Genomic DNA, 13,594 nt, shown 5'->3' with positions numbered 1-13,594 from the left:
TGTTTCTTTCATTTTGTGATTCCCACAGTCCATTCACATTACTTTCTTTCTGTTTGAAAGAGAAGACAGATAGCATGACACCATGTTGTGCAATTAATTAATAAAATATAATAATAATAAATTAATAAATTAATACAAAAATAATAATAGGTTGGATTCTATTTAAGCTGGCAGAACACCTACAGCCCCTATCTGATAGTAAGTTTGTTTTTCGTATATATTAGCACTTCAGTAGCATTGCAGTAAGTAAAGGGTCCTCTTATGAGGGCTGGCAATAATAAAGAGAGTTTCTCCACCAGTTTCCAATGTCAGCCAGTATGCAAGTTTCCGGAGGCTTACTGGTCAAGAAAATAATAGAGGTTTGCACAGCCTTCACTAAGGAATTGCAAGCAGCTATTGCCCATAGTGAGATCATTGCTGGACAAAAGAAAAACAGGGTTTGCAGAGGATCAGTGCAGCAAGCACTCAGGACTTCAGTATTTGAACTGTTAGCAACGCAGGCTAAGACCTGCGACTTCATCAAAAATGCACTGAAGTCCATTCTATAACGCTGTACTGCTTTTAGCCAGGTGCCAGCCTGAAATGAAGCAAATGCTGCCATGCACAAGCCATTTACTCTTTGATACAGCAGCAGCTTCTCAGTCTGGGAGAGCAGCAAAATAATGAGAGAGGAGCAGAAAGTAGAAGAAAAAAGAAAAAGGTTTCAAAGAAGGAAAAATTAGATGCCACACACACAAACACTAGGTTTTTTCGGGAATTTTTCTTACAGTTTCCTTTGTTTCCTTTTCTTACATTTTCCCCCTGTTTATATGGGCAAAAGACAAAAGATGAAATGAGACAGCCTCATTGGTATGACAAGGGTAGGTTCCCAGTCTTTATTCAGCATCAGAAACAGAAGATAACAAGAAAGTTATGAGTTCTTCACATCCCAGAATGCTTCCTGAAGTCGTATCTTGGTCAGAAAACACTGCAAATACAAATAAGTAGTAAACAACTTTCAGTGTAGATATGTACAGGCAACAGCTACCAGATCAGCAAATATTCCATGGACAGAGAGAAAAAAATACTGTAATACATGTATCACCTTTGAAGAAAAATATAAGTAAAATGATCTCACAGTACAGAAATAAAGGAATCAAAGCAGGAGGAAAGGAGTGAAAATCTGTAAGATGCTGCAAAGGGGGTTGAAACATGGTATGCACAGGAAAGTTGTCTGTATGTTTAGTTGTGAGCCATGGAAAAAAAACAGGGCTTTAAAAAGCATTTTGCATTTATCCTGCTCCATGTCTTCCCTTCTTCAATTACCCTTCCAGCCTCCCAGTACTGGGAACTCACATGTTCCCTGCAGCAAGACCAGCAGTTGCTCCATCACACTAGTGAGACCCACAAAGCCTAGAGATACTGCAGTGCTACAGGTGTCCTTCTTGGGAGAGAATTCCTTCCATTTATTACAGCCTGTCCAAGATCACCACACTTCCAGAATATTTTGGTTTTCGTGTCGTGCATCCTCTGCCAAACAGAGCTGTATCTAACATTGCAAGAGGGGATATCCAAGAGCCACAGCGACATTCTGCAGATGTCAGAAAAGAAAAGAGCAGCTCATCTCAGGAAACATATATCAGGGATGCAAAGAGAAAAAGGACAGATGTGTGGAGTGGCCAAATGCCAGATCTACTCTCTGATTATGCTCTGATCCCCTGAGGCTGAGCCTGCAGAAGCATTTGGGAATTAATTCTGCAGATTGAATGTAATTGGCACAGTTACTGGAAACTGTTGTTATGGAACAGGAGGGTGTTGTTGTATATACACCTGTGATGGTTTTAGTTCCCAACTGGGTGGAAACACCAATAAATGTAGTGGTTTCATGGTTGCCAATTTCTATTTCCTAAAATTAGCGTGGTGGTTTAAATGTCTACCAGAATCATCTACTCTCTTTCTGCTGTGAGATGGGATTAGGAGAAAAGCAAAGCAGGCTCAAACTTGAAAGGTATAAAAACACACAACTACAAGAAAGAAAAGAAAAATTAATAAGACTCAAAATGAAACCTTCAAAACACTTCTCCTCCCCCCAGAAGTGTTCACTTTCTAATAACATAAAGAAACAAAACCTGGGATTTTCAGTCAGTTTCACCACTCTAAAATAGTCTTTCATCAATTCTTAGGGAGAGAAGTGTCTCTTAGAAATCCCATGGAGACATAGTCACAAGGAACAGTTCTTTGGTGGCTCCCTTGTCATGAATCTGCAGCTGCCCAGAAGTTCTGCAAACCGTGAGGTCCCTCCCATTGGCAGCTTTTCCCACAACTGCATATGGGCCAGGAAATTCATTGGGGTTTATTTTAAAGATTAATGGCTCCAAAAGCAAAGGATTTTTTTTTTTAATCTCAAGGAACAGAGATCTTTTCTCTTTCTAGGGGCAGATCTTCATCTCATATTTCTCTCTCTGTTCAAGCTTCTCATGAGACCACAACTACTTCAATATTTACTTGGTCCATCACAAACACCTTTGCTTATGTCTACAACTTAAATACTCTTGTCATCTCCCCAAAATGCATATTTTTTCCATGGTTTAAAGGGATATTTTAATCCAGTCTCCATGGCCTGACAAGAAATCCAGCCCAAACTAAGCAACTCCTCCATCCTCCTTCCAACCTAGGACTTTTATTCCCTTTTCACTGACTTCTGTCTCATGCCATTTCTCTCCACATTTCAACAACTGTCTTTTTCTTTCACTCAGAGAAGGGTTAGTGCTTTGTAAGTTCTATCTGTCAAGGAAACAGCTGACATCTCTCCTGGGCCCGTAGAAGTCCTGTGATCCCAGCCCGGGGCGGCCCCTGTGGCGGCTGTGGTGTTTCAGAGCCGGGCCGGGCCCACGGGGCGGCTGAGGGCCGGCAGCCGGGCCCTCGGCAGCCAGGCGGGTGGGTGCCTCCCCGCGCCCCTCAGCCCCAGCAGGGCAGGCCCGGGGGACACCTCTCTCGGCCGGGCTGGCGGTGGGGCAGCCCGTGGCGCCGGCTGGAAGTGAATAGCCGTGGTTCCCCTCCCCTGGCGGCGGCTGTGCCCGGGGGCGCGGCCAGGGCAGGCGGGCCCCGCCAACACGGCAGAGCCCCGGCCCGCCCGCCCCGCGGAGCCGCCGCTGGGCCCGGGGGTTTCCCGCTGCTCAGGCCGGCGGGAAAGGGGCTCGTCTCGGGATTTCTCCGATTTTTAACCCTGTGTGTTCACAGAGGTGTATCACCTTTCTGATGGCTATATTAGCTGTCAGTTTTCATGCCTGGTCGCTAATTGGTTTTGCTGTAACTTCCTCAGAAGAATCACTTCCTTGCCCAAGCACCACAACGCTTAATCAGAGGAGCCTGTAAAAGGTGAAAGAAAAGTCTCGCTTCTTTAACTACCTGATTAGAGTTTCCAAGAATTCTTCATCATGATGATGAAGTAGATGTCTGTGTCTATTGAGGCACTGACTCCAGCGTAGTAGTTCATGAATTCTTCTGTTGTGACCTGTCACAGAGAAATTAAAAACAGGAAAATGAACCTTTGATTTTATTTAATGCTGTAAGTCAAAACTACACTTTGAGAAAAACTCTTAATGAAACTCAACATCTGCTATTTCATGTTGCTGCTAACAAAAAGGAATCCGACAGGAGAAATTAAGACACTAAAAATTTGCTTAATTTCACTTTGCTAGAAACAAGAGCTTTTGTTCTCCATAAAACTTGGAGATGAAACATGAGAAGTTTAACTAACATTACCAGGAACTGAAGTTAAAATCACTGCTGCCTAAGAAGGCAAATTTTTTACTGTACGTTTTTCCAGGGATGCTATAATTTGGCTCTTTGCATAAAGAGGATGGGGTTTCCAATGCAATTCAGAGACGGCTTGGAACTTTATATCCACCCATAGGGTGAAAATATCATCTAAACAAGTCTCCCTTAATGAAGCAAATATTCTTTCAAATATCTATGAGTTTTGAATAGCTTTCATGGGTATTTTGAGGTTTAAAAATGACCATTAAAAATATATATAATCAAGTTAGCGAAGAGAAAAACTGCATGTCTCTTGTGATGCCTTAACTCTCAAATTGTGTAGGCCATTCCTTGAATAAACATCACATCGAAAAATACGAAACAATATTAAAAAAGACATTTAGCTGTGTCAGGGTCCCCAAAGGAGTACCAAGAAGATGGTGAAGGGTCTTGAGGGGAAGCCGTGTGAAGAGCGGCTGAGGTCACTAGGTCTGTTCAGCCTGGAGGAGACTGAGGGGAGACCCCACTGCAGTTACAGCTTCCTAGTGAGGGCAAGGAAAGGGGCAGACACTGATCTCTTCTCTAGGGTGACAGTGACGGGACCTGAGGGAACAGCATGAGGTTGTGTCAGGGGAGATTTAGGCTGGATATCAGGAAAAGGTTCTTCCCCAGACGGTGGTTGGGCACTGGAACAGGCTCCCCAGGGAAGTGGTCACAGCATGAGCCTGCCAGAGGTCAAGAAGCATTTGGACAATGCTCTCGGGCACACGGTGTGATTTCTAGGTGTGCTATGCTGGGCTGGGAGTTGGACCTGATGATCCTGATGGGTTCTTTCCAACTCATCATATTCTGTGGTTCCATTATATCTGCCCCAATTGGATTGTGTGTTTGAGAACTTAAAAAAACAATGACAACAGGGAGAAGGGACCACTTCAGACTGTCCTACCATCACAAGATAATTACAAGCCTACTAAAACTGCCTATTTGAGAGGCATTCTGCAAGACCATGGTGAAGAGGGCCTTTCTACAAAATGCTCAGCAAATGTTTGAGGCATTTCTGCTAAAAAAACATTTTAGGTATTCAGTTTCATTAGTGTCTTCTGATTCAGGAAAGCCAAAGTCTGTTCTCAGAAGAAACAATAATCAGGTGAGCTAACATCAGGATTGCTGAACAAGAGGTGGATGCTCAGAGTAACCAGGCACTGAACTCAAGGAACGGTTTGGGAATTCATTTAATGTGTTCATGTATGACCTCAGCAGAAAAAGCAGGAACATTTTGTTTGAAATTTGGTGTCACCACTGCTGTGGAGGTGGAAGGGGATAGCTGGCTTCAAACTGGTATCTCTGAGGATGACACTGCAGCAGAAGGGATGAAAGTCACCTCTACTGAGTGCAAAGCCATGCCCAAAGTAGATAAAACCCATCACCTTTTTACAACTGTGAGCCTGAGTGGTGGGAACAAAGCAAGTGAAGGATTCAGGTGGAGCATTAGACACATAGGAGTCACCACTGCAATGCAGCCCTGAAAACCCATGTGCAGTCTGGAGAGTGAGAAGGGTTAAAGACATTCCACAAAGTCAGGATAAAAACTTACAGCCTAGTTTGTTGTTACTATTGACTGCTCAGATTGAAAATATCACCAGTTGAACCATGGAGATATAGGATTGCTGATTGCTCTGAGCTGTTCAACAGAGCTGAACCATAGCTGGTCTGTAAGTTCAGACCAAAGAAGTTTGCAGACACATAAGCAGGGGAAAGAGAGTGTGGCTCAGAGGTGATTGCAAAGCAGATCTATTAGAAGTCCATCACAAAAGTACCCAGGCTTTGTACCTGAAGCAGAGAGTTGACCCAGAGTGCAGGAAGGGCTCTCAGCTCTGTCTCAGCTCATGGCTCCTCAGGGTACATGCCCATGACAGTAGCCCCAGCCCCATTCTTCCTCCAACTCTCTGTAGATAACTCTATCTCTGTTATGAACTCGTTTCCAAGTCAAGTGTCTCAGTATTTACACTGGAGAAGAACTAAAGATTGTAAAATATTTAACAAAGCAGGCAGCCTTCTTTTCAACTGGATCCTATTATTTATTCTCCAAAGAATGAAAAATATGTGGATCTTCAAAGTCAGTAATTTTGAGGGGTAGTCTGAAGATGTACTTAATGTAGTATGTGAAACTTAATTATTAAGGCTACAGGTTTTAGTGCAGTCTCACAACCATCCTTGTACCTCCTGCAGAGCTCCTTTGCCTCAGTATGTGCAAGCTAGCTGTATCAGGAGTGCTGTGCACAGGTTATGCATCTACTTTGACGTTCCATATAAATGTGATGCAAATGGCTGTTTGGTACTGTGATTACTCCCACACTTAATAACCTAAGTCAAATTCTGACTCAGATGGTGATTTCATGGCTTGCAATTGGGTGCTTCACTTACCTTCCCATCTTTGTCGCCGGGTGAGTCAAAATTATCCAGAAAGGCTCTAAAGACTTGATCCTCTGTCCAGTCTCCATTTACATATTTGGGATGATATTTTGCATTATACAGCCCACGTAAGTCTTCAATTGTTACAACACCATCTCCAGTCTTGTCTAACTTCTGAAATGCCTGCATGACGATGTCTTTTCTTGCATTGGACATGGGAGGCTGTAAAGAAATATTAACAGAATCATTTTATTTTTGCCAACTATTTGCCTAGTTCCAAATCCAAGTGCTTGTTGTTGCTAGCAGCCAAACTTTCAAGGTAGATGGGACAATATACTGGTGATAGTCAACACTGTCTATGAGCTAGAAAGGGCAATATATCCTCAAAAGAGCAACATGATTAAGACTATTCAGTGTCTACCCATACAATAAAAGAGAAAATGCTACCTATAACACTTTTCTGATCTGCCCATTTTAAATATTTCCAACAAGAAATTACTAATTACCCTCAGTACTAATATTTTCTATCTTAACTGTTTAGGCTTCAGCAGAGCAATGATACTTTAGACAAAATCAATCACTATGGTGGACTAGAGAAAGTCTCCTCTGAATAAGTTCGTGATATAAAGAAATGCATCATAAAATGGCCAAAAAGAAGTGAGATTGAGGGACTGAACCGCACAGGTACCCACACAGCAGCACAGAAATTTCGGTGTCTAAATTAAGGCCACAATTAATTGAAAAAAATCACAACTGTTTATATGCAAATATTCTATTCTACTTTGTTCTGTTCTGCTATATTTTAATCCATTTAATGCAATAACAACATGAATTCCCAGACTCACTCTCAGTGTAACAAGAAATTCATCTAAATCAATTGTTCCACTGCCGTCTTTATCAAATATCCGGAAAAGCTCTTGTGCTTCTTCCTTATTGATCATCACAGCATAATGATGAAGTCCTCTCAGAAACTCATTGAAATCAAGGGTTCTGCTGTTGTTCCCATCGATAATCCGGAATACTCTGGGGAAAACATGAAATTTGAGGAAAATGCATAGGAAAATATGGAGAGTGCTGCAGTGTTTTAGCACAGTACTGGAGTAGAGAGTCAGCTTACTGAGATAACATTTCCTCCTTGTTCTGTATTCTGAGGGGGAAAAAAGGGTGGGGGAGGGGGGGAAAGGAAAAAAAAAAAGGAAGGTAAACCCCAACCAACAAACTCTCTACACTTATTGGTAGTAGTGATGACTTGTTTAGATTGGGTGCATGAATGTTACGCATCTGAAGTTAAACAAGGGAAAGGCTGCCATAGAATCCCTGTTCCTTATAGTCCTCTGCCCTCTGCAATTTGCACATACAGAGGAAGTTCCACATTTAGATGAAGTTCCAGTCAGCAACCATATGGATTCATTCATGGTTTATGAGGGCTTGGAGGGATCTCAGTTTGTGATGCAACTCCCCTTTCCTAGGGATGGGATGCTTGCAAAGAGATTTTAGGTGCCTCTCATAAACTAGACAGCTAAGAGACCATTAAAACAAGGGCATCATATACTAAAGAGAAGGAAGCTTAAAATCTCCAGTGCTGAAATACTTAAGATAATTTTAGAAAACAGCTATATGGTTAATGTCCCATTCCTTTTTCTGGCAGTTGTTCTACATCTCACAGAAGGACTATCTCATGAGGGATTCACAGTCTTCAATCCTTCAAAAGGTAAGCAAGTCCTGTGTTCCAAAACAAATGAGCCCTAATGCCAGGCTCTGTGGGTTGTGGCATTTGCACTGAAATGCGGAAACTCAAGTTTTGGCCCTAGGTGTGAGCCTCTTGCAGCTTGAACTATTAGGCTGCATAGTGGGTTTGATGTCCTGCATACTCACCTGCCAAGTCCTTTGATGCCTGCAGATCCCTTTGCTAGACACTGCAGACGAAGTCTTTCTAAAGGGTCAGTGGTTTTGGACAGGCTTCTTTTTGCATTGATTGCCATCTCTCGGTCATGCCTTGCTGTGCCTGACATCTGGAAGATGAAAACTGATATGGCGTGGATTCACATTCAGACATAGTGCTGAAACCTGCCTCAGCATACAAGGCATCCCAAATTCCTGACTTGCAAGCTGCTGGTAGCTACGTTTTCATGAGAACCCATTTTGATCCTCTATTTCCTTTTCCTTATATCCTTCTATCAGAAAGGGAAATTGCCAATATAGGCCACCAACCATGAAAGGAGGGCTCATGTTGAAAGAAGATAAATGCAATAGACTCAGCCAATGACCCTGTGATTAATCCAGATGCAGACAGGAAATTGTGTGTGAGAATTTTCTGCCTATAGTGTAAGAACACTGTGACAACTGGTGGGTGCAGTCAGGAGGGTCTGGCTCCCTCTGTGTCCACAGAATCCTTGCCAAGCCTCTTCCACCTGGCTTGCAGCTACCATTTGACCATAGAAAGACAAAAATTACCCTGACTGAGGACCTTTGCCTTTGATAAACTTTTGTTCCACTTAATTCTGCAAGGCAGAGATTTCTCTCATTGCATGTCTCAGCAACAGCAGTCACCTACACATGACAACTACTGCTTTTTTTACACAGCTGCAGAACAAATTAATACCTTAAACTTTCACAGTGTTTAGCACCCCAGGATTTCACATGCTGACAATAAAGGCCTTCAAGCTTCCCTCTGAGGTAAACGGTGGAATAAAAATAGGGAAAACCAGCTTGTACCTCTGCAGTGCTGCAACAGCACCACCAAGAGCAGCATGCCCAGGCTGGCAGAGACCCACTCCCTCTCCCACAGGGATTATTTGTGCCTGGTGCTAAGAAAAGCGGGACTGTCCATGCCCAGACTGACATTTTAGGGCCACAATGAGTCCTGGGCAAATGCTCAGGGCCAAGACTGCTGTTCCTGGCTGATGGGTCTGCAGCAGACCATGAAGACTCCCAAAATTATTTTCCAGCCTTTCAAGCACCATGGTATCAGGGCATGCAAGAGTCACAGAAGTTACAGCAGAGCTCTAGACTCAGAGCGCCACTGGTGCTGTACTGAGGCAGTGCTGGGATGGGGAGATAAAGCTGAGCAGCCTTGTGAGGCACTGTCAGTGCATGAGGCACTTTCAATCCTGTTGTCATTCCGTGTGCAGAAGTGTGAATTGAAATGGTCACACAAAACTTCTAAGAAACATGGAATTAAACTGTTTCATCTTAACTACTCCACTCCTGTTTACAGAGCATTGACTCCAGCCGAGCTTGGAAAAAGCAAAAATAAAATGGTTTGTACTCTCCAAATCGTTTCAGTACTAGCTTACTGTAGAAGCCTAGGGGTAAAATATACAGCATTTGGCCTTTGCTTCAGACAGAGCAAGCAAAGTTCTTCTGGGAACTCATTAACCAGTGACCAGGAAGGTCTCACAGCTGTGTGAGCTCGGCAGCCAAAAATGCTTTCTGCAAACAATGACCTGTCCTTAAGGGGAAATGTTTAGCTGAAAAGACTATAAATACGGTGATGTTACATAAACCCAGTGCAAAAACTATATTACATTATATAATAATGTACTATTGCTTACATATAATAAATAGCAACTATACATCTATATACAGAGTACATGATGCAACCCTATCACCATCAGTGTGCTTCTCTCTACACTATGTCTTTATGCAGTTCTATAAATGCTGGGACCAATGAGGACATAATTCATCTTTACTGCACACTGCAAAAATCTACACAAACATACACACCATGAAAAGAGTGTAGCATCTTCTTGCCTCAGGTTCAGTGGAACAATTTCCAGAATACTGCATCAAATAATCATTGCAGCAAGACTCATGATTTGAGGCTAGGGAGGGATAATCTGATTTGTTATCTGTTATGATCTCTTGAACCTTAATAAAAGCCACTGAAACTGGCCAATCCTCTGTAATTTCTGCAGTAAGAATAATGTTTACTTCTATATCTATAAGCATTTCTGCCTCAGAACTCACCATCTCTAGGCTAAGTTGTTCTAGTATTGAATAATTTTTCTTTTAATATCTGTTGTTTCTAGGCTGGATTTCCACCATATTAGGAGCTGTTTTACTCTCTTTTACAAGATTAAAGAGCTACCTATTAAAAATATGTCCAGGTATAAGTACTTGAAGATCCCTTTTAAACTCATTTTGGCTGAGTAATTAGGCATAGCTCAGAACTCCTGATACAAAATGAATTCCCAGATGTCAGATAATTCTGCTGTTGCTCCTTTGAACTTTTCAATTTTCTCCTAGTGTTCCTTCTGAAGTGGGTCAGAGCACTCCAATAATCCCACTTCTTTTCCCCACAGGTATCATGGTTAAAACCACTAATAATAAATATATCTGCTGTTCTTTGCAAATCTGCATTCTTTATAATGTTCACTAACTAAATCACCAACAACATGTTTCTATACAAAACTCAGCAACTAAAGTGTTACCTGTAAGGTAATTGCACTTTCACATTACACTAAAGCCTCTTAAACAGGACATGGCTTCATGTGCCACATGACAGTAAGTATTTGAGAACCCTTTTTATACATCCAGAAAACACAGAAAACCAGTTAAACAGAAAACCTGCTACATGCAAGCCTGGTCCACACTGACACAACACCATTTTCCTATTTCTGTTGGCTGCAGGCCTAAGTTAGAGGTAAATCCTTCCTAGACTGTATTGTAAGAAAAGAGATTCCAAATCAGTGCAAGGAGGGAGGAATCACAGTCATTCACATGCCCTTTCCTCTCTTTTCATTTTGCTCTTGCTCCTTTTTGGATAATGTGAAGTAATTAAAGATGCAATCAGAATTTGTTGAATATAGCAGTTCTTTGCATATTGTACAGGCGCATGTTACATCTTAATACCACTAATAAAACAATAACAGGTCATAACAGTAATTCCACATGGTTTTAATTTGTGTATCTCATCCAAGACTATCAAGACATCCAAGATGTTTGCCTCAGTGAAATTAACCAGCAGTGTTTATTTTAATTTTGCATGCTAGAGAGTTTTGTTTTGTGTAACAGCCTAGGCTATGAACAGTTACAATACCTTACGCTGTCAGCACTGTTTGTTTCTATAGGTGATGTTGTGTTGTGCAGGCCAAACAGAAATGATTGCATTTATTCCTAACAAACACAAAGCCTTACATTTTGGGTTAGATTTTTCCAGAAGAATCTTATGCTGTTCAGCAACCAGATCCCTTTACATTCTTCTGCACCTGAGGATTAAACCTGGATAGATCAGATTCAGTCTAAGTCCTGCAACATTTGTTTAGGTATTATCCTTCAGCTGAGCTTAAGAGCCTCCTATGAAATCCTAAAAACCACAGCAGTATGATGGGCAGAGTCCCATCTGGACATTTACCTCTGGATTGCCCAGGCTTCTGAATGCCCTTGTGCTGGCCATAGACACGAAGTGGCACACCACCCACCCCAGAGCAGAAGGTCTCAGGATGTAATAATAGATTAAGTGGCCTAAATCAATTGCACACATTTCATTTACTAATTATAATTTCATTAAATTATTAAAAGCATGAAAACTGCAGGAGCATTTGACAACTGTCTAAACACCTCCTTAAAAATCTGGCTTCCCAGCCCCACAGACCCCTCTGCAGCAGCCTCCCACCTCTCTCACTCCTTCATGACCTGCATCATCCAGCTTCAACCCTCTGACAGGTGGACATTGTTGTGGTTGCTCTTTTGCATATATACATATATATTTTAAAATATATGTATATTTATATATCTAAATTAGATTAAAATTCTTTAAAGTCCTTTACCTGCAATGTTCTTCTTAACCTGGGGTTTCCACTCAGGACTAGGAGGTGTCCGAGGGGCTTGGATAGTGTTCTGGGCTCAAGCAACAAGTTCAGGTGATAATGGAGGGTGACCTCACTGCAAAGCTTCTTTATCCATCTCGTTTTACTTGTTTACACACCCGGCTGCCTTGCCCCCCCCTGTTTTGGGAGGCATGGAGTTTGCCAGCTGGTCTCCAAGGTGACACTGGAGGCTGTGGCTGGCCCAACCTGCGATTACGCTGCTTCCCTGGACAATTGCGTTGGGGTTTTGAGAGCCTTTTCATCTTATCTCTTCTAAAAATAATGTGTTTTCTTCCTGTCTTTGCCCACGTGGAGACTGGGGAGAGTGGGAGACGCCTTCCTGAGCAGTAAGACTGAGGGAAAGTGGCTGTGGAAAAGTTCTGCATTGCCCTGCAGGTCATGTGCAGGGTTGTGTTTATAGAACATGTTTCTCTGCTTTCATGGTTGATAGGGTGGAAAAGACTCTCTGGTCCAATCGTTTACTCAAAACATAATAGAAGCATGTAAGTAAAAGACTGTCAGTTATGGTTCACAAAGAAAAAAACCCTCAGCAGCATGTATTTTTTTTTAATTAATTGCTACTTTGAAGACCTCCTGGCGGTTAGAACCTCTGGGGAGATGCTGAGCTTGTGTTCATTTGCAGCAAGAAGAAAGCTGAAAAGGTTAAACATCGCTATGATAAGGAAAAATTGCTCTCTGCCTAGAAACAGCTATTAGCAACTTGGTCTGCAGAAGGTCACAAGATAATGTACCACTTCAGTAGGGAATCAGGATGTTGATAGACTCCCTAGGGGTAGGAATAGCTGGTGCGTGTTTCCTGGCCCTGTGGGGCAGCAGCAAGGTGAACAGGTAAGAAGATCAAGGCTGATGGCAAAGGCAGCCTGTATAAGTCAGTGTGAGAGCTTGTGGGAAATGAAGGGAGAGCCCTGTTCTAGCCATGGATGAAATGCTGAGCAAGAATGAAAAAGTGCATTGTTTCCTGGCAAAAGCAGAAAATTATTTTAGGCAATTGCTAGACTAATACCACTTGCATCCTGGCAGGCTGCTTATCTCTCATCAACAGGTACTTCCTGGTACTAAACTGAAGCTTGTGCAAGACTTAGAATATTCTTTTGAATCATGTGACAGCTGATTGGACATTAATGCACAAGCAGGGAACAATGATTATTTAATAATTTACTGATTCAGAAATACTGCCTTTGTGAAAATGTAACATCCTTCCATCCACTATCTTTGCTTTATGAATTAGTCTCCAGAGACTCCCTGGGAATGCAGAGGAGATAAAGGGCTATGAACATTATCTGGGCTGCTGCCTGTCCACACACTCTGTAAAGATAAAACAGAGGCACTGAGGGCTAGAGAAATGGTTTTCACTGAGCAAGTTGGTCCTTGGAATTCAACTTCCCACTCAAATGAAGGAATTCTTCAAGTGCAAAATTTGCATTGACTTTCAGAGGGTTGCAGCAGATTGAAACAACACACATGGGCTCTTGAAAGCAAAAAAATAAGTTAATTTTATATCTGGATACTCAGCTGCATTCTGCTGCCTTTCCTTCCCTCTGCCAGGGAGCCCAGGCACATACAGACACATACGGATGTTTACTCTGCACTCCTCTGGAAACTGGACTGTGCCA

The 13,594-nt window shown here is 42.3% G+C and overlaps 1 protein-coding gene across 2 annotated transcripts; it reads right to left on the bottom strand.

Annotated features, from left to right (window-relative positions):
• Positions 1–846: 846 nt before the first annotated feature.
• On the bottom strand, positions 847–12,210 carry CAPSL (calcyphosine like). Of its 2 annotated transcripts, none has more exons than XM_083882792.1 (6): positions 11,922–12,210; positions 8,026–8,176; positions 6,996–7,173; positions 6,163–6,372; positions 3,388–3,493; positions 847–967 (listed from the first exon to the last, which is right to left on the bottom strand). In XM_083882792.1, exons 2-5 carry the CDS (start codon positions 8,160–8,162, stop codon positions 3,392–3,394), a joined length of 627 nt encoding a protein of 208 aa, XP_083738918.1. In that variant the 5' UTR covers positions 8,163–8,176; positions 11,922–12,210; the 3' UTR covers positions 847–967; positions 3,388–3,391. The 2 variants fall into 2 exon arrangements, with proteins under 2 accessions (XP_083738918.1, XP_083738917.1); XM_083882791.1 differs by having other exon boundaries at positions 8,026–8,162; positions 11,922–12,207.
• Positions 12,211–13,594: the final 1,384 nt, after the last annotated feature.

This window comes from Zosterops lateralis (assembly GCF_965231275.1).
Source record: "Zosterops lateralis genome assembly, chromosome: Z".
NCBI classification, from domain to species: domain Eukaryota; kingdom Metazoa; phylum Chordata; class Aves; order Passeriformes; family Zosteropidae; genus Zosterops; species Zosterops lateralis.
The sequence above is the reverse complement of the archived record's forward strand: the minus strand, read 5'-3'. Positions and strand labels throughout refer to the sequence as shown.

Bases quoted from the DNA above. Each gene is read 5' to 3' on its own strand.
- CAPSL (XM_083882792.1), bottom strand. From the start codon at position 8,162: ATGTCAGGCACAGCAAGGCATGACCGAGAGATGGCAATCAATGCAAAA. The intron at 7,174-8,025 runs GTGAGTATGCAG...TGTTTTCCCCAG, and splicing joins GGCATCAAAGGACTTGGCAG to AGTATTCCGGATTATCGATG. The intron at 6,373-6,995 runs GTGAGTCTGGGA...ATTTCTTTACAG, and splicing joins AATTTCTTGTTACACTGAGA to CCTCCCATGTCCAATGCAAG.